Source organism: Pteropus alecto, unplaced genomic scaffold (assembly GCF_000325575.1).
Source record: "Pteropus alecto unplaced genomic scaffold, ASM32557v1 scaffold101, whole genome shotgun sequence".
Taxonomy (NCBI): Eukaryota; Metazoa; Chordata; class Mammalia; order Chiroptera; family Pteropodidae; genus Pteropus; species Pteropus alecto.
In genome coordinates this window covers 15,517,443-15,544,167 of record NW_006432945.1, presented here as the reverse complement: position 1 = coordinate 15,544,167, position 26,725 = coordinate 15,517,443, and the positions used below count along the sequence as shown (strand labels likewise).

Genomic DNA, 26,725 nt, shown 5'->3' with positions numbered 1-26,725 from the left:
CCCTGGGGCCGCCGCCCCCGGCCCCGACCCGGCCCGGCGCGTTGCCGGGGAAGCCGAGGGGGTCCCCAGCGGCGCGGCGCGCGGTGTCCTTCCCTGGAGCGGGGATGTGTCCCCCGGACGGCGCCAGGGCTCCTCTGCGGCCCTCCCCGCGGGCAGCGAGCGGCGTGCGGGAGACCCGCGCAAGGACCCGACTCGGCAAGCGGGGCCGGCCGCACTTCCGCTGGGACGGGCTGCCCCGACTCCAGCGGAGGGTTCGGGTGGCGTCCGCGCCCTAGGCCTCTCCATCCCCTCACCTGCGTGCTCGGTCCCACCCTGCGGCTCCCCCCCGCTCTGAGAGGGCAGTGGTCTCACCGGTGCTAGGGTCGAGGCCCCACGTTAGGACTTGAAGAGAAGGGCGTGGGGACCAGTGGGAACACGGATGAATTCTCCCTTCGCCCGAGAGAAATGCGTCTAATTCTTTTAAAGGGATGTGCATTTGTTTTGACTTGATTTGAGATTTTTTTTTTTTTCTTTGACGTTTCCGACATGCTGGCTTCTAAAGCTACCCGGATTTCCGCGTTGGCCGCTCTTCAGCCTAGGTTCATAGATTCATACCTCGCTAGGGTACTCAGAATTGCACAGTAGGCGGCTGTGCTGTAAGGTTCCATTCAGAAGGCACTAGAAGAAGCAGGATTCTTAAGTGCCTGATAGCTTACTCTTGCAGATAAAAACGATAGGATGATGCTTAAGCGCCCACCAAGCCTACCTCTGGCATTTGTTAAAAGTGGATTTAACCTCTTCTCTGAGTAATTAAGATGCTGCTTTGACTGGAGCCATTTTTAGGTGTGTGTCATAGATGCACTGCAGCATCTTTTCTGGCCCACCTCAAATGCGTTGATCCCCCCCAAAATTAGGAATAGATTGAATTTGAGTTTTCTCTTTAGCGTGTACTCAAATAGTAATTTTCTCCCTTTCTGTAATGGGATTTTTCAGAACATAGGCCTCTTGACTTTTGTATTTATATTTTATTCTGGGGAGTTTATGTATATGGCTGTTCTCCCTCCACCATTAGTTGACCTTTTTGTGTGTTCGGAGCCCAGTATAAGCCTTTTTATGCACATTACCTTTTTAATCTGACAGCAAGCCTTTGAAGGAGGTGCTGCTGTTATCACCCCCATTTTACAGATGAGGAAATGAAATCTGAGAGAGATTAAAGCAGTTTGACCAAGGTCACATAGCAGTTATTGGTGCTGAATGGATTGGAATTGAAAAGGGATACTCTAAACCATAAAACTGCCTCCCTGTTCCTTGTAATTTTATGAACTGTGGAAATTAAATAAGATACATTGTTATTAACCGAGTTTCTTCTGTTTGACTCCAGTATAGAAACATTGTTGGCATGGGAAAGTGTTGCAAAGTGTGAAAATGGATTATAGTTACTTTGGGGATAGGGTGGAAGCTAATTTTTGTATCCTTTTCTGTTTAAGGCCAATGGAGTAAAACTAACTAGTATAACAAGATACAATTTTAAAATGTGGCCGTCTGATCTATACCATTGATACAGTGTTTCCTCACCTGTAAAGTGGAGATGATGATAATGATAATAGTATCTAGGGATTGCTTGGAAGGGTGGCAGTAGGAGTAACAAAGATAATGCATGTGGAAGGTTTGTTACTGTGCTCAGTACATTAGTGAAAGGTCAGCTGGTGGAGGGAGGATGGCAGAATATTGGTAGAAGAAGATACTCTCTTCCAAGCAGTAAGTAGTCTCTGTATTCTCAGAATGGAGTACATATTCTTCGGAAATTTAAGATAGTTTTTATATCTTCATTTTTAAAAATACTTTTTAGACTTTTTTTTCACACCTCCACACTAGATGTTGTCTCTTAAAGATTTCTTCTTCATACTGTACAGTTAGTAACCCTAGGGTCAGTACAGAAGTTCTAGCTCATTCTAGCTCATCTGCTCCCTACCCCTACTCCATCCCACCATCCTTATTGGTAAAATATCTTTGAAGATTATTCTGTCTCCCTCTCCCTCTCAGAGGTTTCCTCCTATCTCCCAACCACTTCTTCAGTTTATAAGTCAGTTGAGTAACTTGCGTTCCAGATGCTATTTATACCGTATTTCTGTAAGACAAGGATTGATAAAATGTTACACAGATTGGTACAGAACCCTATTCTCCAGTGAATGAGATCCAGAAGTTGTGTCTGACTGAGTTATGACTAATGCACTTTCAGTAAATCAAGACTTGTCACCTTATAAATAGGGTAACACAATGAAAGCTTATCTCAATCTATGTTAACTGTTGCTTAAAAGTTTTGAGAATTAATTAGTTTTCTGAGTCATAACATTTTAAATTTCTCAAAAATGCCATTGATGCCAGTCAGGACAGGATATCTTTGTGGGTAAAAATATTCTCTAGAGAGGGTAACTTTGGTAAATTTTCTATTATTTGTTCTTTACCAACCTCCAGAAAGGCTAAATATATACCTACCTTCTTGCTAATTGTAGTTCTAGTCGTTTATTTTGCTCTAGGTTAAGAGAATGCCAGTCGTGTTTTGGGGCCTTGCGTGTGCATGTGTTTGCTGGCAAATCAGATCAAGCAAGGGCTGTTACTGAGTTTCAACACTTGTCTAGTTGGCAGACAAAAACTTTAATATGGTTAGCATATACCTAGAGTCTGAACGGAAGGTAGCAGAAAACTTACTGTCGGTGTAATGTCATGTCCTCACCCCTATGTGGTGCTGCTGGTCTCTACATCACAGGAGGGCGGGCTGTAATCCTGGCGCATATCTAGTATTAAAACACTGTTGGATATCATTTACTTAGCATATTATCTACTCGTTTTCTATTTACTTGTTTGTATTTCGATACTAATCTTTTTTTTGCTAGACTGTTTCTGTGTCTCCATCACCTCGTGTGGTGGTTGGCATACATATACCTAGAGTTGATTAGAGATTATTAAATGAATGAGTTTAGGAGCCACGAAGAATAGACTCACCACTAAGGTTCAACTGATGAATATGTTAGTGGAGCAAAAGAATACTCTGTCATCCTCTGTCATTTTTCTCTTTATTTACCTGTTTGAGTAGTGTCAAAGCTTTCAAATAGCTTGGGCTTATGTACTATATATTGTGAGCTTTATTTGCATAAGATTTTTGTAATTTTTAAATTTCTTCAACAAACATTAAAGAGTCTTTTAAATTTGTAACACCAGGTGAATCAGAGGATTATGGCTTTTGGTTCCCAGTGTTCACAGTCTTAAGGATTAATAATAAAAGTTATCATGTGTGGGGTTTTTTTGTTTTGGTTTTTTTTGGCCGGGAGTTCATACCAGAATATAAAAATAAAGATATACAAACAGATAAGGGAATTTGGTGCAGAAAATCCATATATAGAAAATTGCCTATAGTACAGATTGAGTGCCCAGTCGATTACAGGGTAAAGGCTTGGTGGTCAGGAGAGATCAAGTTATTGTGATTATCCCTTCTAAACAACTAGAGGATATTAATTTTATCACTACTAAACAAGTAGAAAACTGGGATTTAAAGAGGTTTGAGTGATTTGTTCAAAATTACTTAGCTGGTAAATGGGAGTCGAGTCATTGACCGAGAGCTTGTGTGCTTAACTTCTGTACTATATGGATATCCCAGGGCCAGTATTTCCCAGACAAGTCATTCATGATTTTTGCTTTATCTTCAAACCATCTGTCTATTAATATTTTTTAACTGTATTTTAAGTAAGTGAAATTAAAGGAAAAGTGTGCACAATTTTTGGCTTTACAGTTTTTCAACATCTTTTAAAATAAACATAATTTTAACTATTCCTTTATGGGCCACTTAAAATCATCTAACATACCATCAGTAGTGTTTGTATTCTACTCTTTGGGACATAATTGCTAGGAAATGAATGCTGGATAGGATCAAGCAACAGTTGGAATTAATGAAGGCCAGAAGTGATGAAAGCCTAGAATGGAATAGATTCATCAAACAGGAAATGGCAGCATTACAGCAATAGAGGTATAAATTAGAGCTTTAACTATATAATTGAGACAAACATTTCCATGATGAACTGCAAAGTGGAATGGGTTTATTTAGACAGAAATGTAACAGGATGTTTAAGATAATCTATGGCAAGGAAAGGAGAACAAGAATGAATGAGTAAAGAAGGAAGTTACTGTAAAAATCAGGGCGGAAGAGAATAATCTAAAAATAGGATTAGAGCCAAATGTAGCAGAGTTCTGAATACCGCTGAAAAGTGGCTTTTGGACTTGGCTGAGAGATCCTTGGAATTCTGTACTTACCCAACTAGAGGTCGAGTAATGAAGATGAAAGGTTAAGCCAAGAGGACTCAGTAGTAAGACGTCTTGACTTTTAGGTGTGTTGAATACTCAAAATAAGCCCTGGACTAGACGTTTAAAAACCTAGGTTTAGTCAGTCCCTTTGTTACTTAGTGCCAGCTGTTAACTTTTGGGGGAAAGTGGCTCGGCTTCAAGTTTAAAATATATTCATCTCTAAAATAAAGATACCTCTTCCCCTATTGGAGCATTATTGCAAAGATCACATTAAATGTTTCTGTATATCTTTTGAATTTAACATTCTTTGATATCACATGAATCTTAACCATATTTAAAACAGAAAAGAGAACAATGAAAAATAGAAAGTTAAAGGCACAGGGAGAACAGATTCCTTAGGAAGTTCGAAGGTCCCCTCCAAATAAATCTGCAGTCTGCATGGTAAGAGGTGGGTGTGTATGTGTGTATGTGTGTATGTGGTTGGAGAATGGGTGTCTGAGAACTTAATAATTGATCCTCCTTCCTCCCTCTTCCCTAATGAATAATCCGAAAGTGCAGGACTGCTGAGTTTGGTCGTGCAGAGGGGCCGGGCTGAAGGAGGCAACAGAGCGAAATCCAGCCCACGCTTGGCCTGCAGAGGCCTGAGCCTTAGCTAGGCCTCCCCAGGGAAGTTGTGCCTCCACGTCTCTTCTCCCTCCCAAGGCATCAGCCCCCCATCAAGAAGACTACCGGTATCTTTCCCAAAGGGTATATTTTTCTATTTGCACAAAAGCCCTGTGGAGGCCAGTGGATTCTCTAAAAGTGAAAGGCTTCTTGAGGAGACATATTAAGGCTACATTTAGAAATACATCAGAAACAATTGGGAGATTGGAGAAATGGCCGCTAAGGAACAAAAAGCTTTGAATTTTTTCTTAAGATTGGTTGAATAGTTGGGTAGGTACAGAATTCCAGTTTATCCAATGCTATTTTAAAGATGGGTATTGTAGGTTACTTAATGTTACTAGCAACTGGGAAACTATATTAAATGTCATACATTATCAAATTTTGAAGAGGAGAGGGAAATTTCAGAAAACCACTTTTTATAATTTTTCAGTTCCAATTTAGATTTAGATTTTTGGCAATATGGCTAGTGTAGCTTGGCCTGTATTTTAAGTAACTGTTTTTAATGTTAGGTTTAAATTTTATAGATCTTAATTGAAGAAACACAATTGGCAGATATGAAATTACTTCTGAAAGTTAGGAAAATGGAACAGATAGAAGGATTTTATTTTAAAAGCAGGGTAAAAGGTGATCAAAACGAGGCTTTTGATAGGTGGAGGTTGGTTATATTGGTGTATGAGTTTTAAAATTTAGATGAAAGAAAACTGGATTTTTGCTGTATGGTTCTGTGAGTTTTAATATATATATTTTTAGGGGATCAATGCATTTGAGGTGGGCCAGAAAAGATGCTGCAGTACATCTGTGACACACACACCACAATTAGGATACAGAATGCAGAAAGGTGAAGTATCTCTCACTTGTAGAGCCAGAGTCTTCTGACATTTTGGAGGCAGAGAAAGTACCCTGCTGAAGAATTAACTATTGAATAAGGATTAAATAGTCAAGAATAGCCTGCATGTATTGATTGCTTGGTTTCTTGGCCATTAAAAAAAAAAAAAAATTGTGTAGTTATATTATGACATTTGAAAGCATGGAAAGAAAGGATGAAAGTAGAAGGTAGGAGAAAGAGGTGGGTAGGTTCTTAAGACACATTGTAATGGTAGTGGAATAGAGCCAGTGCTTGGTGGGGAGGAATGCTAACAAATTCTCTACACATAAATTTAAACTCAAAATTCCAACCCTTAAAGGCAGCTCTTTATTTATATGAAAGGTTTAGTGTAATTCATGATGTCAGACGAACATCCTGAAGAGAATGCTTTCTCCCTCCCATTACATCTAACATACTTGCCGTGTAAAAAAGTTGACCAAGAAAATATGCTTTGGTTTTTATCTGTAGTATATAAGTTTTAGAAATATTATTACCATTTATTAAGTTCCTATTGCATGCCGGACACTTCTAAGAGTTTTATACGCACTTTGTTGTTTAACTCTCACACCAGACTAGAAGATATTATAGTCCATGGAGGAGGAAATTAAAAATTCAGAATTCTATTTAACGACTGGAGAAATGCTTATGCCATAGTATGCGTATGCCACAATTATGCTATAAAAACACCTAGCTAAGTATGAGCCGAGGTTTAAACTGAATCAGTTTTAAGAGAATTGTATAATATGAACAGTTTTTAAATCTTATAAGTTGTCAGAAAGAGTGCTCTGGCCATCACCTCGAGTAAATGGTAGACATACAGCTTTACTTTGCTAGAACAGTAATTCGTAGTACAGAAGATTTGATAGCTGTGTTTCTTCTCTAATCGTTAAGGCTTTCTTCTGCACCGGAAACTCAGTTCACATGTGTTCATCTCAAACAGCCCAGCCTTTCTGCCATTCTGATTAGAACTCAACAGATTTATTTATATTACACTTTTTTCAAATGACAGTTTTTAATGCTTTTACTGTAGTGCTGTTTGTAGTAGAGGCATTGAACATATGGCGGTATTCTTAGTTTTACTATTATAGCAGCAAATGTGATCTTTAAAATACTTGGCGTCGCTAACTTTAGAATTACTGATTGGTTTTAACAACTAGAGATGGAAGTGACCTTAGAAGTTGACTAGTTCAGCCTCTTACTCAAAGCAAGGTTATCTTTAAAATATTTCCGACAAAGGCTTATCTTAACTTTTGCTTGGATACATCTGGTGACCAGGACACTAGTCAACTTTTAACACTCATATCTTAAGATCCTCCAAATTTCCGAATGTTTGAGTGACATACTAGTATTCAGCCCTCATCTCTTTATTTCCAGCAGCACTGGGATTTGACTTTCTTTTCAGTTTTTTTGTTTGTTTGTTTGTTTGTTTTTTTAACAAAGAAACAGTTGTGTTTCTCTTCACAGCAGTTATTTTATGTCTAAAACAGAAAACAAACCCCGGGGAAAGGAGTCCAGCAAGAGAGGTAGGAAGGGGTGTCTAACTAAGTTTGTTTCCTAGAAGCAGCCTTCTCTCATATACCTTGCGGCATGGGATGCAAATTTTGTGCCTCACCCAAATTACAAGTTATTTCACAGCTCTTTGGGTTGTTTGGCAAATTGTAAAAATAGAGAATACTATGAGTTTTTAGATAACTTGTTGACACCTATAGATAAACTGAACAGTTAGAAAGTTTTTCCTTTGTATCCAGGTTAGTTTTTTTTAATATTTGTTTTCATGAAGGGCAGACTTCAGCACAATACTTTAAGCAGTGTGGAAAACACAAAATGCACTGGAACTTTCACAATTCCAGATCTGTGCTTTAGATTGCTACTGAAATAGCAATTCTGATAAAGCAGTGCTGTCACAGTACTGTCTCTGGCTCTCTCCTGTGTCATATGAACAGGCTGGGTTTGTATTCTGTATATATGAAATTAATTTTTTGAACCATGACTATATGACTCTTCTTATATCCAATTTAATTCTCCCTAACATTCCAAGATCTTTTTCAATCTTAAGAAAGTCATTGAATGCATTGTTACTCTTTCAGATATATATACATCATATGTGACATCAGCTTTCCAGGTTTTATATTCAAGTTTTTGACAAAACTCTTTGAAGGAACAGCATCCAATATATTAGTTACTCAGGCCACATTATTTCATATCGATCTCATACTTTTAGTATAAAATGATTTTCAACCTCAGATATTCTGTAATTCTCATTTGTGTTGTATTTAAGGAGTGTGTGAAAACTAGTACTTCGATTGTGTTTAAAATCAAGTCAGGGGGTAATCTAAAAGTAAACTTTAGAAAGTTTGTGTTTTGTGAACACTGAGCAGCCTAGGATTTAGAGGAGTGTGGTAAATGTCTGGACCTTTTTATTTTAAATGGAAAATGTGGTTAAAATTTTAATGATAAACAAAATGCTGTTTTCTGGAGTTAATATAGTCCTCCCTATTTGTCAGCTCCAGGTAGCATGAGAAAGTGCCATAGACTAGATGACTTAGGCGACAGAAATTTATTTCTCACAGTTCTGAGGGCTGGAAGTCCAAGATCAGGGTGCTGGCAGTTCGGTTCTGGCTCGCACATGGCTTGCCCTCTAGCTGTGTCCTCACACTGCGGGGCACTCTGATGTCTCTTCCTCTTAATAAGAGCCCTAATCCCCTTATGAAGCCCTGCCCTCTTCACCTCCCCTAAACCTGAATATCTCCCAAAGGCCTTATCTCCAGATCCCATCTGTCACGTTGGTAGTTAGGGCTCCAACACATGGATTTGAGGGAGACACAATTAAGTGCATAGCACCCCTTGTTTTTTTTTTTAAAACAATCTGTAGTACATCGATTCTTATTTTTAATTATTATACTTCAAAATGACATTTCTATAATCTCTGTTAAGAGATATTACTGCTTTGTTGCTATAATTTTTATCCTTGATATTTTACTCTTGTAGCACAATAAGTTTTGATAATAAAAACTTGAATCTTTTAGTCTCTTAACCTCAAATAACATGTTATTATTTTATAGTTTAAAGATTTGATGTTTATCTCTTCTGTAATGAAAATCGGATTCTGAGTTTCATATGGCTTTTATCTTGGGCGCTGGCGTCGGTGTCGAGCCTGGATTTAATCTTGACACCATCACTTTCTAGCTGTAAGTTTGGGGCAAATTATTTTACTTCTCCAAGGTTACTTCTTCACTGGCAAGTTTTGACTTGAGCTTTGAGCTCTTATTCCCAATCCAATATTTTTATATTATATTACATCTGTAGAGCTTGGATTTAAAAAAAAAAAAAAACTGGTTTCAAGAGGCATTACTAAACTAGACTGTATAAAACTTGGATTCCTTTTTATGTTAGAAGTGGGAGAAATATCAAAGATTACTCTAGGTTTTAAATGTAGAGGTCAAGGACATGGTTCTGTGAGGTAGGGAGAGGAACATGTTTGGGAGAGCAGAGGAGCTTTTTTTAAAAAAAATTTTGGAATAATTTTAATCTTACAGAAAAGTTATAAAAATAGTATGAAGAATTCCCGTATTCCTTCATCCATGTCCCCTGATTGTTAATAGTTTACCGTATTTGTTTTATTATCCTGTGTGAGTACGTGCACACGTACTCAGTCACACATAGTATGTGTGCTTGACTTTCAATGTCTGCTGTGTAAACCTCATCATCCTGAAACCTGAACTTCAGATCACAAGCTCCTATGCCTCCAATTCTCCCACTCAGATCGTACACTTCACTTTGTCGTACTTATTAAATGAGTGCTATCCACAGGAAGCTTGACTCAGTAAACATTCAGTCGTTACTACTGGTCGGACTTTCATCCAGCCTGTTGAAATTGCCTGTCACTTCTGTTCTCTTCCTCCTTCTCCTCCAGCCTCTCTGACCTCGCTCTCCGGCTTGAACTTCCGGGACGGGTTACTCTGACCCATCCCTTGGCCGTTTCCTCACCTCCCTTGCTTTGCTCTACACCTGCCCGGCACAGCTCTCATTCCTCACTCAGCACGCCTGGACATGCTGCTGGACACTGAGGGGAGCCCTCCAGCCGCAAGACAGAGGAGCACTGTACCCCGGTCTCCAGCTCTGCTGGGCCGTCAGTGCTGCTTGTTAGCGCCTCATTTTCCTACTCGGGCTCTTTCCTCCCAGTTCTTTGCAAACCTTTTCAAGCCTCAGATTTCCAAACTGTTATCTCCACTCGGTTGATGAGGACAGCATGTCTGTCATTTGTTCCCAGTAGTTCCTGATAATATAGTAGGCACTGGCTAATATTTGCTTGAGTGAATGGGGGGATTAAACATTTTGAGTTTGTAGTTCTGTAGAAAATTTTAAGACGTTTTTTCTATAGACGATTAAAAACGTATGTCTGAAGAGTGTAACTTGAAGAAAAGTTTTGGAAATTATCCTTTTTGAATCGGTGAACCGTAGCTGGGATGGCCAAGGAGAAAGCTCACAGAGCTAGCGAGAGAGATGGCAAAAGCATATTAACTTTGAGAGAGAGGGAGAAAAGAGAGAGAAAATGAGACTGAAAGCTGTCAGAGTCGCAGAAACCAAAGAAAATGATTTACAAACTACTCATGTGCATGTGATACCTGACTGTTATTAAATACTTAGCAGACATACTTCCTTGTTCAGTGAAACATTCGTGCAGGGTGCACAGTGTGCCCGTCTGGAAGTGGTTACCATTTCTTTAAAATGTTAACTGTTTGAATCAGTGTGACATTGTTCTGTATTTTCCAGAAGGACTAAACTCTCACCATAAGAATGCTGGGGAAAAAGAGGTAAACAGATCCTGGATGTTTAGATTCCCATCATGGTGAGAAAGACGATTGTCATTTAATTGAATTTGACAGATTGGCAATTTGTGGAAGTATGAGTTTTTTCCAAATGTACCAAATTTTAAATATCACTTAAAATGATATTTTCAGTATTGAATGCCTTTCGTGATGGTAAATGAGTAACTTTAGCCTCTCATAATTTTTAACACTGAAGGAATTTTAGAGATCACAGCTTAAAGAACAGTCTGCTTTGACAGCACTGACTTTTTTCTTCCATTTCTTTTGTTCATCTTAACTTTGGGGGGAGGGGGTGCAAAAAATATCTGTTTACAAGGTAATTGTTCAAAATCTAGCAAATGCAGCTCCACATGGTTTGGTACATCTAATTTCAATGGAAAAAAATTTTTTTTTAACCAACAATGCTCAGTGAGAGCCATAGAACCTTGAATTTAGAAATATTATTAGTTTTTCTTCCCTTAAGCAAAACCAAAAAGGCTTTGGTTTTGCTGACTAACCCACAGCCCTTAAGGATTTAGATTTTTAGGTACATGGTAAGCAGGACTGTAACAAAAAAATGTTCGTAATAGCGTACAAATAACAAAAAGCTTTGCAAAATTAAAATTGATATAAGTAAAGGATATATATAGTTTGTTTGATCTCTTTCAACTGTGCGGATAGGTTTTTTGAAATTAGAAGCTGGCAAGTTGAAAAATGCTCCTATTGAGCTTACTGTTTCAAGGGTTTTTGAATTACTAATTATGTAAATTGTACCATTTTGTTACTTAAGTGTAGGTCTGCTGAATGCAGCCAAGCATTTATTCAGCAATTGAGGGTTTTGATTAGTTTTTCCCTCCAGTGTCTCTTCATGGCATTTCGAATAACTCAGCCACAGTCCTTATCCTAGGCTACTAGGCCCTGCACACTCGGTCTTCCACCTACTCCGACTTCCTCTCTGCCTCTCCCTCAGCATGACCTTTATACTTGAACCTCCTTCTCCCAGATCAAAATCCGTTTGTTTTTCCAGTGGTTCTCAACTGCGCCTGTACTGTAGAGACACCTGGAGGGAACTTTTCATAGAATACTGTTGCCAGCCATTCCGATTTACTTGGTCTGGCACGGGGCCTGGGCTGTAGTATCTTGTAAGGTCTTCCTGGACGAGCCTGTGCAGCCTGGGCTGAGAACCACCGATTGATTTTCTTAGCTTGTGTTAGTTCCAGGGCGATGTTTCTCCTCTTTGCTGTCCCTTTACTCAGTTCAGTTTTTATTCATTCCCATATTTTTGTTTACTTACTGTTTGTTAAAAGTTCCGTGAAGGTGAGCCATCATCTATCTTTTCAAGATACATTCTGACATTTAAAACAACATTTGAGTTTATTAATGCTCAGCATATTTGTTGTATAGATGTTGTTGAATGACTATTGTCACTGCAGCATAAGGGAGGTACTTTGAGAAGGCCCGATGTTTCTGTGTGACCTGTAGAGGGTTGCTTTGCTAAATTGTATTTCAGAAAATACACTAATTACTCCAGCAGGCTTTAAGAGGTCATTGTTTTTCAATAAGGCTTTAGTATACAAAGGTAAGAGCACACAAGAGAGATTTGGCAAATTTGTTTTCCTGGAAACAGTGTTAAAAATGTGGGTTAGGTTCCCACTCCAGTGCTCAGAAGGAAGAGGCATTACCATGCTTGCAAAAGCTTCCAAGGTGGAAGAGGGATCAAGACAATCCTATGTCTAGTGTCCGTTTTCAGCCACAGCCACACCTGTGCCTGGGCTTTTGCAGTCTATGGTGTCTCTACATTCTGCCCTTAGCCCCCTCTAATTCATTCTCCACATCATAGTCAGAATGATATTTTTAAAACAAAAGACACGCCTCTGCTCAGAATCCCATGGTTTCCCATTGCTTCAAAGATAAAATTTTAAATCCTAATAGGCCTGCCTCATTCAACCTTCTCTTTTGTTTCAGCTTTCCCTTTCTTAGAGCTTTTCTGTTTTTGAACATGATTAGCATATCGGGGCTTTAGGTCCTTTCCATTGCTTTTTCTTCAGGCTCAAGGCTGGCTCCTTCCCCATTTGACCCACATTAGAAGCCTTTCTCTGAGAGAGGCCCCACCCTCCTCTTCATGGGGGGGACTGGAACTGGATGTCAAATTAATCACCAGTGGCTAATGATTTAGTTATTTATGCCGTAAAAATCCCTGAACTGGAGCTTCCTATAAGTGGAGCTACGCAAACTCAGGTGGGGACAGCGCCTGCGCTCAGGACCACTGGGGACCTCAGCCTGTGTATCTCTTCCTCTGGCTGTTCATTTGTATCCTTTAATAGGTTTGTAATAACCTGGTAATCTAGTGAGTTGTTTTCCTGGGTTCTGTGAAATGCTGGAGCAAATTAATCAAACTCTTGTTCATAGCTAGCCAATGAGGCTGGACTTTAAAATGGCATCTGAATAGCCGGGCTAGGGGGTGGTAGTGTTGTGGGCCTGAGCCCTTACTAATCTGAGATGGCATGCTCTCTCCAGGTAGGTTGTGTCAGAATTGAGGTGAATTGTAGGACACCCAGCTTGTTGGCCACATAATCTGAGAATTGCTGGGTGTGCCTTCCCGCCACACGTGTGGTAACCAGAAATGTCAGCAGCAGCGTGTTAAGAGTAGAGAAGACATACAGGGGTATTCTAAAAGGTACAGGGGAGGGACACAGATTGATAAGATATAAAATTGCAGAAATCAGCAGACCTGATAAGAAATAAAGAAAAACAACAATAATAGACCTTATATTGAAGCAGAAAATGTCAGAATAAGCAAGGAATCAACAAATAGTGTTTTTGTTCCTGGGGTTGTTGATAAGAAAGCAGTTAAAGATTCTTGTGGCTACAAAGTTAACCAATAGACAAAAGTAGAAATGTGGAAGAGAATCAATTGGAAATAAAAAACAAACCTATCTTGGATAAAGGAGGAACTCAAAATCAAAATTGCCGAACTAACACAGAAAACACCTCCTATCAAAAACATATACAATCATATGATTCAGAGAAATGGTCCTAAGTACCTTCATTATCAGACAAAACAATAAGTTTAAACGTTACCTAAAAAATCATGAAAGAAAAATCAAGATAAAATAAAAACAGAACAAAAAATGATAAATCCAAGGGCTAGTTCTTATGGAGAAAATGTTACCTGAATCACTCTTAATTTTAAGTTAAAAATGAGAAAGTTAGCATAAAAGACACATGAAGAGAAGACTTGAGAAGTAAGGGATTTCAAGGAAAATAGGAATTACCAAATTTGTCTTAAAACAGAAAAAAAAAACAAGTTACTCAAAATGTGCCCCCCCCCCCAAAGTGTCTGGTTCAGGCATTTTCACAGAGGAAGTCTGGTGTCATTTAATAGAGATGTTTCTCATGCTATTTGCAATGAATAGCCAGGCGGGGCTTGGCAACTGAAATCTGGCCTCTAGCCTGTTTTGTATGGTCTGAGAGCTAAGAACGGTGTTAGAACCCAGAACTATAACTTAAATAAAGTCTAAGACTCTATCCTAAAAATACTAACATAGGCTAACATAGGGTGTAAAATACACATACAGGGATGTTAACAGGGATGTATATGTGTGTGATAAAATTTATTTATAATATATGTCAGTCATTAAGTGATCCATACTTTGAAACATATTTATCAAACACCTACTATGTATACTATTTTGTAGACTGGGAATACAAGACACAAAATCTGCTCTCCCAGGCCTTACTTTCTAGTGTAGTGATTAAAATAATAGGTAAACAAGATCATTTCAGATAGTGACAAATGCTATGAATAAAACTAAACAGAACAATATGAGAAAATAAGGGGCTTTTAAGAATAGAATACACCACAATTGTGTTATCCACTCACCTGTTGGTGGACATTTGAGTTTTTTTCAGTTTTTGCCTATTATAGTCAAACTATGAACCAGAGTACAAGTCTTCATATGGATATATGTTTTTATTTCTCTTGTATGGAGTGGGGGAGGGGAGGTTTGGTTGATGAATTTTTTTCTTTTTTAAGAAACTGCCCAGTTGGTTTTCCACGTGATTGTAACATTTTACATTCTAGGAGCGGGCTATGAGAGTTCCAGCTCTTCCATATCCTTATCAGCACTTGGTATAATTGTTCTGTAATTTTAGCCAATACAATAGATGTGGGGAAGTATCTCATCGCGGTTGAAATTTGCATTTGCCATTTGTATATTGAGTCCTGAAAATTTTATATAGATTCTAGATAAAAGTCCTTTATCAGATATATGATTTGCAGGTTTTTTCCCCAGACAGTAGCCTATCTGTTCATTTTTAGCAATATCTTTCAAAAAGAAGTCCAATTTATATATATTTTTTTAATTTATTTCTTTTAGGCGAAGCAACCCTTGGTTGACCTCATAGATTGCAAGGACCTTGTCAGCTTACAATCCCTTATTTTTTGTTCTTTATTTTTTATTTTTTACACCTACAGCACCTGGTCTTCCTAGGTGGTCTCCCATCCAAGTACTAACCAGGCCTGACCCTGCTTAGCTTCTGAGATCAGATAGGATCAGGCTTGTTCAGGGTGGCATGGCCATAGACAGAAGTCCCATTTATAAATTACATCTTTTACGGATTATGCTTTTAGTGTACTAAGAAGTCCTTATCTAACCCAGGGTTAGATGTTTGGTAGTTGTAGATTTTAAATTTTGTCTGTGATTCTTTTTTCAAAAATTGAAATAAAATAAATATAACATTGTATAAGTTTTAAGGTGTACAACATGCTGATTTGAGACATTTATGTATTGCAATATTATTACCACCATAACCTCACCTGACACCTCCGTCAGGTCATGTAATTTTCTTTCTTTTTCTGTGGTGAGAACATTTAACTTTGGAGTATATAGTACAATATCATTGACTGTAATCATTATGCTGTGCCTTAGATCTCCTGAATGTACTCATCTTCTCACTGCAAGTTTGTGCCCTTTGCTGTGGTCCATTTTCAACTGAGTTTTGTGAAGTATGGATCAGAGTTCAGTTTTTAATATGTGTACACAGTCGCTCCAGTACCATTTGCTGAGAAAACTATTCTTTATCCACTGAATTTTCTTTGCATTTGTCAAAAACCAGACGCTCGTGTGCACTTCTAGACTCTGTCCCATTGGCCTGTTTTTTTACACCAACACCTCACTGTCTCGGTTGCTGCTTTTTACATGTCTTGAAATCAGGTGACTTTGGCTCTCCATCTTCTCTTTTCAAAGTTCTTTTGGTTATTCTAGATCCTGTCCATTTCATTATGGACTTTAGAATCAGCTTGACAAATTCAGACTCCTTCCCTCATTTTTTTCTGAGATTTTGTTTAGGATTGCTTTGAATCTCTAGATCTGTTTGGCATGAACTGACATCTTAATTTGGGTCTTTCGACCCATAAACACAGCATATTTCCATTTATCGAGGTCTTTAATGTTTTGTAGTTTTCAGTATGCAAACCTTACACATTTTTTGTCAGCTATGTCCCTAAGTATTTCACATTTTAATTGCTATTATAAGTGGTGCTTTAATCTCATCCCATTGCTACTTTCTTCTTATTGAACAGGTTGAATACAGTTGTAATAAAATAACTGTTTTATGTTCTTGTCCAGTAAGTAATTCTAACATCTGAGTAAACTGGGCTGGTTTCAGTTGATTGAGTCTTCTCTTTAACATGGTTCATATTTTTCTTTGCATGATAATTTTTAATTGGATGCCACAATGAATATTTTATTTTCTTGGGTGCTGGATATCTTCTCATTTTTCATAAATATTCTTTAAATTTGTTTGGGGCTCAGTCACCTGAAAACAGTTCGATCATTTTGGCTGTTGCTTTAAGGTTCCTTAGACACGACCAGGGCAGTATTCACTTGCGAGCACTCTTTTTCCCAGCACTACTGGGATAAGGCATTTCTGAATAGTCTCCCCAACGCCCGGTGGATAGGAGGCTTTCTGAAGTCTGGCTGGTGAGGACAGGCTCTGCGGCCCGCCCTTTGCGGGTGGTTCCATCTTTGGGGAGTTTCTTCCCACACACGTGCAGATTGGTGGTCTGCATACTCACGGGGGTCCTGCAGTGTTAGATCCTAGCTGCCTTGGTCACCCGGAACGCTCGGCCTCATTTTTTTCAACTTGGGGAGTCTGCCTGCCTCCCTGGGGTTCTCTCAGTGCCGTGACCTGGGGACTCTCCAGACGGTAACTTCAGGTTCACTTCCTTTGTTTTCTGTTTGTTAGGGCCCTGGCCTTCCTCGCTCTGTATCTACGATTTGTCATCCAAACAGTAATTACATTTTTTAAAGTATTTTTAAGTGAACTATACAAAGTGAGACTAAGTCTTGATGGTGCTTAGTCTGGATTGGTTGGATTCTTTTGATACTTTGTCCTAAAAGTAATCCTTTAAAAAAAAAATACATTATTTTATGTACTGTAGTTTTACATTCCTAAAAGTAATTTTTTGAGCTGGTCACTGACTTTTCTCAAGTATGTTGAATAAAGTTTGAACCTAATTGAGAGTTTCAGGGTGTCTCCTAAGCCTTTCAGAAGCAAGGCACCAAACAGATTAGTGGGCTAAATTAAACTTTGGCTTTAAACTGAAAGTGTCCACACTTAACTGGCAAACCGTCCATCATGTTAGAATTGGACTTTCTGATTTATTCAGTCTTATAGTTTATAGCTACAAATTCTGTTTTTAGAAATGCAAACTTTTATAGCGATGATCATGTTAAGTGATAGTTTGTCTTTATCTTTTGATTGAATTATCTTTTGTTTTCATTTACGGTAATTTCAGTCATGTTATGTTTTACTTTTTCTCTGGTATAGTAAGTACTGTAAAACATAAAAACGAAAGAGACTCAGTATATGAAATATAAATTTATTCTCTATTCTAGTGGCCTGAAAAGCTGATTCTTTGTCCATCTTTCTCACCTCAATACACTCAGTTTGTATTTCGTTTACTACTTGTTTGGGAAAAGAAGGGCATAGTATAGATAGTAATTTAACAATAGAAGTAGACCCTTTTTACAGAATATTGAACTTCAAAAAAGACCTACTCAAATATTAATTTTATAATATATTTGCAGGAATTTTTCATTTGACCTTATATAAAACCTGTTTTTTTTTTTTTTTTTTTTTTTTTTTTTTTGTATTTGGAAATAAATTCCTTATAATTTATAGAAAATTTTTTAGTTTTGTTTTGGTTTTAAATGGGAAAATTAAGGTTTATTTTATGATTCTTTTCACGCCTTGATGTTTTATGATGGCTGGACTCGAACTAGATATTCTGTCATTCTCTGGTTGAATTCTGTAATGTTATCTTGTTTTTTTTGTGTAAGCTGAGGACAAATTGAACCCCCTAGCTTGTTATTTTAATTTTTGTTTACTTAACGAAATTGAACATTTTGATACGTTTGCTTATTGGTATTATTTCTCTAGCGAGTTGTCTGTTTATAGCATTAATTTTTGGGTTTCTTCAAGTTTTTTCTTCAATATGTTGAGTTCTTATATAGCATTCACATTTTGCCAAATGATGAGATAGTTTGTCTGTTCACTGTCATTTTAATTTTTTAACTACTGTTTTCCTGTCATGCTGTGTAGAATATTTGGTAGGCTTGCTTTCGAATATAAGCAGAATTCCTTAATATAAAACAGATGCCTGTGTTCTAGGTAAAATTGAAAGTTTATTCAAAACAGAAAAAGAAATGTAACTAGGCAGTCCTAAAAAGTAATCTTAATATATATATGTATGTGTGTGTAATTTTATTTAATGTAGCCCAGAGTTCTGGGCTGGAGATGCAAATCTTGGATGGTCAGTTCATGGTTGAAGCCATAGGCGTGGATGAGGTTCACTACAGTGAAGAGATTAGAAGGAGAAGGGGAGTGAGGACAGGATGGACAGCGCAGGAGGAAGGACTGGCTTTCGATGGAATGGGAGGGAAGATACTACACTTTGTTAATTGCAGCGATTGTGAAGACTGCTCCCATATTAGGATCTCCAAAGGAGCTGTATCAAAATAAGGGTCAATGTCAAGGCCCCACCCCGACACCCCAGATTCTGGTGTATTTGAAATCCACTGGTGATTTTCATGTGCAGCAAGGCTTATGAACCACTGTTTGGACTATAACTGCTTATAGTAAGTCAGGGGGTCCTAACCATCAGCATTGGCACCCTTGGGGTATAGTTAGTTATACACATTCTTCCACATACGACAGCAGGCCATCCATGAATTTGCGTAGTTGTTTCGGTTGCAGGTGAGTTTTTTCAGTTTGTCAGAAGGAAAGGTGATTCATTGTCGAGTGTATAGTTAAGTGGTTTTATACAGTTACGTGGGGAGGAGGTGGCATGGTGTAATGGACTGACCCAGAAGCCTTGATTCCAAATCCAATCTCATTTACCTCTGAACATCAGTTTCCTCATCTGTAAAATCAGGAAACTAACTGTATCATGAGATTATTAGACTGAAATGAGATAACAGATGCAAAAATTCTCGGTAAGTTTAATGGAACTGTGTACACAGATAGAGTTTGGCAGTTGATATGCATGTAAAACCACATCTCTGCAAGTGGTGCTCACCCTGTGTAGTCAAGTGTAAAACCAGTAGATGAAATGGTTTTGATGCTGTCAGGGTCTCCAAGGACACTCCTTGACTTGGGATGTTCTTTTGCCTGATATACCCATGCTGCACTGTCTTTAACCCCGGTGCTTCAGTTCACGACGCTTTTTAACTAGTGATGGTTTCTTGGTAGAATTCGCCACCTGCCATACTCCCATCCAAACCCCTCAAAACAAACAAACAAAACCCTAAGGTTGATGTGTGTACACCTCATTGAATGAAAGGGAAACAGAATTAGAACTAATTTGTGTATTGTTATTGATATGAGCTATTGAAGGTTGATCTGTTTTTATTTTTCAGGATTTTAAATAAAATTTCTGTGAACATTTGAATTTACTAGTTTTTAGTAAGCTAATAAACTATTCTAAAATTTTCCTTCTCGTTTTTCTTCCTTTTGTGCATCTCAAAGACTGGTTTTAAGGGGTGTGGCAGGAGGTTTTGGACTCGATGAGTTTCCACCGAAATGTCGGAGAAGTCAGGCCAGAGCACAAAAGCAAAGGATGGGAAAAAGTATGCGACACTCAGTTTATTTAATACTTACAAGGGGAAGTCATTAGAAACTCAGAAAACCACAGGTGAGTAAAATCAAGTGATGATTACATTTGTTATGGTTTCCGTGCTTTTGGTTTGTTACTTTCTATAAATGACACCCTGAGCTGTACCTATTAGGAACTAGGACAAACCCAGGTTACTGAAACTCTGCTTACATGGGGCTTTTTGTATACACATGCATTTTTCAGGGGATGTGAGTTAAACATTTTACATGAGTTAAAAAATTATAATTATGTTTATTTTTTCTTGTTTGATGTCAGCAGAAAATAAGTGGAATTGTGTGGTTCCAGATGGAAACTCAGTCAATGAGATTGGTAGGCATAGAGCTAACTGTTAGTGGGTATTTATTAGCACTTCAAATTATGGAATAGGGAGAGTCCTGTGGTGTTTTGGTTTGTTTTGGTTTGTTGATACCTTGAACCCAGTGATTACAGTGAAAAGTAAAAACTGGACCACATATGTTACTTTAGCAGTGTTCATTATGAATATAAAGTCAGCATACTGTCCTTTAACTAAGTTTCAAGTGCGAAATAGAGTCCCTGAAAAAAATTACAAAGCCAGCAACGTCAGTGTTCACCTTTTCATAGTATACAAGGTTTATTGTTAGGATTTTTAAAGCCTCAGATCAGTGGCTTGATAGTTTATTTTAATATAATTTCTACATGAGAAGTGGATATGTGGCCTACTTGAAAAATTCTTACCTTAAAATATTAGGAAATAATGGTTCAGTCTTTTATTAATTCCTGTTTCTATATTCTTTTAAGAATAAAGTAGGTAATAAACTAGATCTTCTAAGAAAGTTGATGTTATTGATCTTTAGTTGCAGCTCGACATGGATTACAGAGTCTTGGAAAAGTTGGAATTTCACGGCGGATGCCTCCCCCTGCTAACCTTCCAAGTCTCAAAGCAGAAAACAAAGGCAATGACCCTAATGTGAACATCGTACCGAAAGACGGCACAGGGTGGGCGTCAAAGCCAGAGCAGCATGAGGAAGAAAAGTAAGTTAGCGTCTGCCAAAGAACACTCTGCTCCTCTTGCTTTGTAGGAACTTACTTTGAGTTCCTCCAGTGTGCTTGGTGTCCTGCTGTACATTACGTATCTCATGCCCTTTAAAGCTTTGGCACCAGGGTCCAGTGCTCCTATGAGAATCTAACGCTTGATGATCTGGGTAATAAACTAGATCTTCTAAGAAAGTTGATGTTATTGATCTTTAGTTGCAGCTCGACATGGATTACAGAGTCTTGGAAAAGTTGGAATTTCACGGCGGATGCCTCCCCCTGCTAACCTTCCAAGTCTCAAAGCAGAAAACAAAGGCAATGACCCTAATGTGAACATCGTACCGAAAGACGGCACAGGGTGGGCGTCAAAGCCAGAGCAGCATGAGGAAGAAAAGTAAGTTAGCGTCTGCCAAAGAACACTCTGCTCCTCTTGCTTTGTAGGAACTTACTTTGAGTTCCTCCAGTGTGCTTGGTGTCCTGCTGTACATTACGTATCTCATGCCCTTTAAAGCTTTGGCACCAGGGTCCAGTGCTCCTATGAGAATCTAACGCTTGATGATCTGAGGCGGAGCTGAGGCGGTGATGTCGGCGCTGGGGAGTGGCCGTAAATACAGATGAACCTTTGCTCACTCGCCTGCCACTCACCTCCTGCCGTGCGGCCCAGTTTCTAACAGGCCATGGCCTGGTACTGGTCCACGGCCTGGGAGTTGGGGACCTCTTCTTTAAAGTCTTTTAGATAGTCAACTTTTGATTAATTTTCCCTATGAGTGGGTTTAGTGGCAGTATTTCCATGTGCGAAGGTAGAACAGTGACAGCTGCTAATCACAGCTTTTCTTATACACTCTGTCAGGTTTCCTCCTCTCCCATTCCCACCAGATCAGGCATTTTCTTTCTAACGTGATTAGAAATTGATTCTTCTAAATGATTTCATGGAGCTAAGGATTCTGTCTGCCTGATTCCCTGAAACTATGCCTGATGCCTGTCATAGGTGCTCAAGTAATATTATTTGAACGAATGAAGAATTAGCAAGAAAGCTGGGGTGACCCCTTTCATCATCATTCATTCGATGTGTTTAACGTCCTGCTGTCAAAGATTATGCAGGGCCCTTAGTCCATCGAATGACCTAGTTAAGTGGTGGTGATTTTTAAAAATAAGGCGAGCAGTTGGGTACTTGATGCTTTTTGCCTCTATCTGTTATCAAATTTCTATAGTCTTTTGGGGGGAGCTTCATAGAGTAATTTGACTACTGTAGTAAAGCTTGTCAAAGACTGACTGTTTTCTGCTTCTGGGTGGTCGTAGGATTATTTTCTAGCAGCAAATCAGTCAGAGGTCTGAGTGTACCAGAAATATTTAAATCTCTTAAGTACCTTTTTCATTTTTAAGCATTAACTCATTACAAGGATTGAATAAAACTGTAGACCTTTCTTAAAACACCTTTTACCCGTGGGGGTGCTGAGTGACAGCAGTAAGTCCAGTGGCAAACCTGTGTGGAGGCTGGCCTCCAGTGGCCACACGGAGAGCTTGCTCAGCCTTACCCCGGCTCATCCCACCAGGCCAGACCGTATGTATGCCGTACTGTTATTTCTAAATGTAAATGTTCACTTCTTCAGAACAGATCGTTGGGAGCTGTGTTCAATAATGAGTGCTGCTTTTATTTACAAAATGAAAAATGAGCAGAGCTGTCTTCTCCTGGGGTGATTCAAAGGTAGAAGGGAAAGGGACAGAGAGTAGCAGGACTTCACTGAAAGGAAAGTCGCAAAGGGCAAGCGAATGTGGAGGCTGCATCTATGAGTAGATGTGTAGCCAGAATTATTGGTGCACAGATTCACCCTAAATGCAGTATTCATTTTATTTTCTTTAAATGTATAATATTTGAAATAATGGATTCATATTTTTTTTAAGAACACCAGAAGTTCCACCAGCACAGCCAAAACCTGGGGTTGCAGCTCCCCCAGAAGTAGCACCTGCTCCCAAATCATGGGCCAGTAACAAGCAAGGTGGGCAAGGAGATGGTAAGTGGACCTTAGCTGGGGAAACTAGTCAGGCTTGATAGTTACTGAGCAGCCATGCAGGAGATAAGGGTGGGTCGTTAGGTTTGTCAGGGGCTGAGAACATTGTCAAAGGATAAATAAACTCAAGCTCTAAAAAGGGGTCTTTTTAAAACCTCTTGGGCTACTGAAGTATCAGTGTTAAGAGCCATGTATGACCCAGTGGTTAGGATTAAAGCAGGAGTCGTTCAGGTACCCTCTGTCCCGTGCGATTTTACCTTTATTCCGCATCACCAGACAACACCTGTACTTTCAGCTCTTTGAGACATAAGGATGCAGACATTGTGTAGATTGCTAGAAACCCCCTTCATCTCCATCTGCCCCTTGAGCTCTCTCTTTCAAACGTGGCGCTCGTGATTTCTGTGGTAGAGAAGAGCTGGAGAGTAGCCGTAACGCACAGTCGCTGTAGTACCTCCCTTCCCACAGGGAGCGACGGACCCCAGCAAAAATTTCGCCACTTGGAAAACAAGAAACGTATATAAAACATTGTATGGGAAAACCCTTCTAGGCCCCGAAGCTAATAAAATCAGCTCTTTTAATTTATAGAAGTATAAAAGGAAGCAGGCAGGCAGACAGGCAGCCAGGCGGGTGAATAGTGAAGTGCGGTATCTCAGCAGTCAGTGAAGTCAGTAAATTGAACAAAGGTGTTCCAGCCTCACTGTGGTACCGCATGCAGTGTTTATTAAATTCTGTTTCAGTAAGATCATTTGGACTGATTCTCAGAGTCATTAGCAAAGGAATGTGACTCATATTGAAAACTTAAGGAGTCATGATAGAGAAAAGAAGTGAGCCTCCTCGCTTGCCTCGCCATCTTTAATGCGTCCTCCGGAAGTGTCTGGCAGGTTCCTTTCTTAAATTCTTATCTCCTCATGGCTGTTCATTAACTTTCCAAGGGATTCTAATTCTAGGTAAATTTAAAAGTTTTATGGGTGTGAATAGTCATCATTGAAAGATGGAATAATTTATCAGAAAAAGGCAGAGAGCTCTACCCTGGGAGGGTTTTTGAATTATCTTCCATGGAGAAGTTACATTTAATGTTTTTTAAAAATCTGTAGGAATCCAGGTGAACAGTCATTTTCAGCAAGAATTTCCGAGCTTGCAGGCAGCTGGGGATCAGGAAAAAAAAGAAAAAGAAGCAACCGATGACAACTATGGACCTGGACCTAGTTTACGCCCACCAAGTAAGAGTATTTCCTATTTAATACAAATACAGAATGAGATTATATTCATTTTTGTCATGCGATATAACTTCTGCCTGCTAGTGTGTATGTGGTTTGCCTACTTTTAAAAAGCAGATGGTAACCGTAGTTGCTTGCCACTCGAGTGTGGTTTCCGCATGAACAGCATCCATACAACTCGAGAACTTGTTGGAAGATGATGCCTAGGTGCCTTATGTGCACATTAATATTCGATCAGTTTTACAATAGTAAAATTTTTTGAAGAAACCTCCCCCAATGTGCAAATATTATTTATTTATAAATTGTATCCATTTACTTGCTACTTCATTGATATTCAGGGATCCCTTGGTTTCTGAACTCAAATCCAAACCCAGGAACCAGTCAATTTGGGTAGTGAGGGATACTTGCATTATGTACATTATAAAGCAGAAACTCAAGATAGAAATATAAAATCTTTGATTTTTAGATGTCTTATTGTCATTACCAAATATCTCAAAGGACGCGTATACCCGGGGAGGTTCCTCTTCACAGTACCAGATGCAAACCCATATTTCCGATAACCTGATACATTTCCTATTTCTTTTAGCTCATTTCTAGTCAGGTCTGGGAAAATCATCTTTTTTTATTTTTGTTTTGTAATTGCTATAATGTCGTTGATGAGTTTGTATTAGAAATAGATGTTTTCTCGTTCTCGATACTCATCTGTTGCTGCAAAACAAAACTTAAAACAACAAACCGAAGTGGCCTTGTGGTTTCACACAGTATCTGAGGGTCAGGAATGTGGGAGCCACTGCGCAGGGGCTTCTGGCTCAAGAACTCTCTCAACAGAGTTGCAGTGAAGCTGCCATCTGATGCTGGCTTGACTGGGCTGCTGTTCCAAGCTCACTCTTGGTGGCTCTTTTGTACGTGGGCTGCTCACAACATGACTTCCCCCAAAAAAGTAAGGACAGATGGAAGCCCACCATCTTTTATAACCTAATCCCAGAAGAGACGGGCCATTGCTTGTTTTATTCTACAGGCTGCACAGATCTGTGCTGGTACACTGAGCGGGTGGAACACAGGGTGTGCATACCAGGAGGGAGAGGCCGTTCGGCCATCTCGGAGGCTCCCTACCAAGCAGGGCTTTCCTGTAAAACCATTCACAGTCTCATTCGGTGAAGTGTAGTTGAACCAGATAATACAGTCACTAAATCTGCTCCCTCGGGCACGTGTAACTAGCAGTACTAGACCGAAAACAAATGAGCAAGAGCATCCCTGTCAAGCCCTACTCGCACCCTGTCCCCTCTTCTCAAGACAGTTTGAAATGCCACCGTGTCAAATATTGGTAAGGCTAACAGAGAAGCGCTGGTTTTTTCTTCCCCCACCCCAGCATTTGGTTTGGTGGCACCCTCGGAGGTGCATCCTCTCCGCTTTGGAAGCCACTGCTCCTGGCTTACCCACACACCTTAAAAACGTCCACAGGGCCTAGATTGGGCTTTCGTTGCTCCTTCACTCTGCTTGCTTGTTACTGGCTTAAATTTTCTTGAGATGTGCCCAGTTTGGTGTCACTCTATTCCATTTTCAGATGCTTCTTATTCCTTTCTTAATCTGTCTCCATGCCAGATGTTGCTTGTTGGAGAGATGGCGGTAAGTCTGCTGGCCCACCCTTAACCTCTGACCAAGATGAAAAGCTCCCTGGCCAGGATGAAAGCACAGCTGGATCATCAGAGCAAAATGACATCCTCAAGGTGGTGGAAAAGAGGATAGCTTGTGGTCCTCCGCAAGCTAAACTCAATGGACAGCAGCCTGCCCTCACTTCCCAGTACAGAGCCATGATGCCTCCCTATGTGAGTAGTGTTCAGTAAGCAGGTGACCGAGAGGTTTTTGATCTGGGTTCCAAGGAGAGAATTGGAGTAGGAAAATGTTTAGGTCTTCATTTTTATTAACATCTAACTAAAACTTAGCATTTTCTTTGATTAGGAATGTGGGAAATAAATCATAGAAGTATCAGCAGTGCCTGGGTTTTTATCATTAATAGGGATCATAGGTATTTTCATATCACATTACGTTGTTTTAGATACTGCAAAATACTGTTTATGCACAGTAGTACTTCAGAATAGAGCCATGGGTAGGCCCACTTGTTATTTAATGACCTAATAAAGATGCACATACATTATTGTGTCCCAAATCTGTTTTCTAACTATTGTGGTAACAGAATTTTAGTATAATTGTTTTCCTTCATTATATTCTGCGTTTTAGATTTTGCATTTTAAAACATTTCTATAAGAAGAGATTCATAGAATTTACCAGACTGCCAAAGGGGTGGTTTATGGCACAGAAAAGGTTAATACCTACTTTCATTCTAAAGTTTTATTAGTATACCTTTAGTTTTTTAGCTTTTCATTATGGAATATTTTAATACATGCAAAAATAGAAATAATAGTACAGTGAACCTCTCTCCCCCCACATCCACCATCCATCTTCAACAGTTATCAACTTGTGGTCAGTCTTGTCCCCAATTCCCACCATCTTGGATTACAAATGCAAATTCTGGATATATCACTCATTCACGGATTTTTAGGTTGTTAATCCTTTAAAGATAAAGACGAGGAGAAAAGCCCACAATGCCATTATCATACCTGGAAAGAAAATTCTTTTTAAAATATCAGGTCAATACTCCAATTTCCCTGACTGTCTCATAAAGAGGGTCCAGATAATGTCCGTTCGTTGATTCC

The 26,725-nt window shown here is 39.2% G+C and overlaps 1 protein-coding gene and 1 pseudogene across 1 annotated transcript in view; one reads left to right on the top strand and one right to left on the bottom strand.

The window, feature by feature from the left end:
• Positions 1–26,725, top strand: part of PRRC2C (proline rich coiled-coil 2C) — an 80,437-nt gene that overhangs the window by 462 nt on the left and 53,250 nt on the right. The window contains exons 2-6 of the mRNA XM_015586141.2: positions 19,645–19,810; positions 20,608–20,785; positions 22,688–22,797; positions 23,889–24,014; positions 25,614–25,837. Coding sequence (XP_015441627.1) covers positions 19,699–19,810; positions 20,608–20,785; positions 22,688–22,797; positions 23,889–24,014; positions 25,614–25,837 — 750 coding nt within the window. The 5' untranslated portion in view covers positions 19,645–19,698. The remainder of the gene's footprint in view (positions 1–19,644; positions 19,811–20,607; positions 20,786–22,687; positions 22,798–23,888; positions 24,015–25,613; positions 25,838–26,725) is intronic.
• Positions 15,080–15,198, bottom strand: LOC112476547 (annotated as a pseudogene).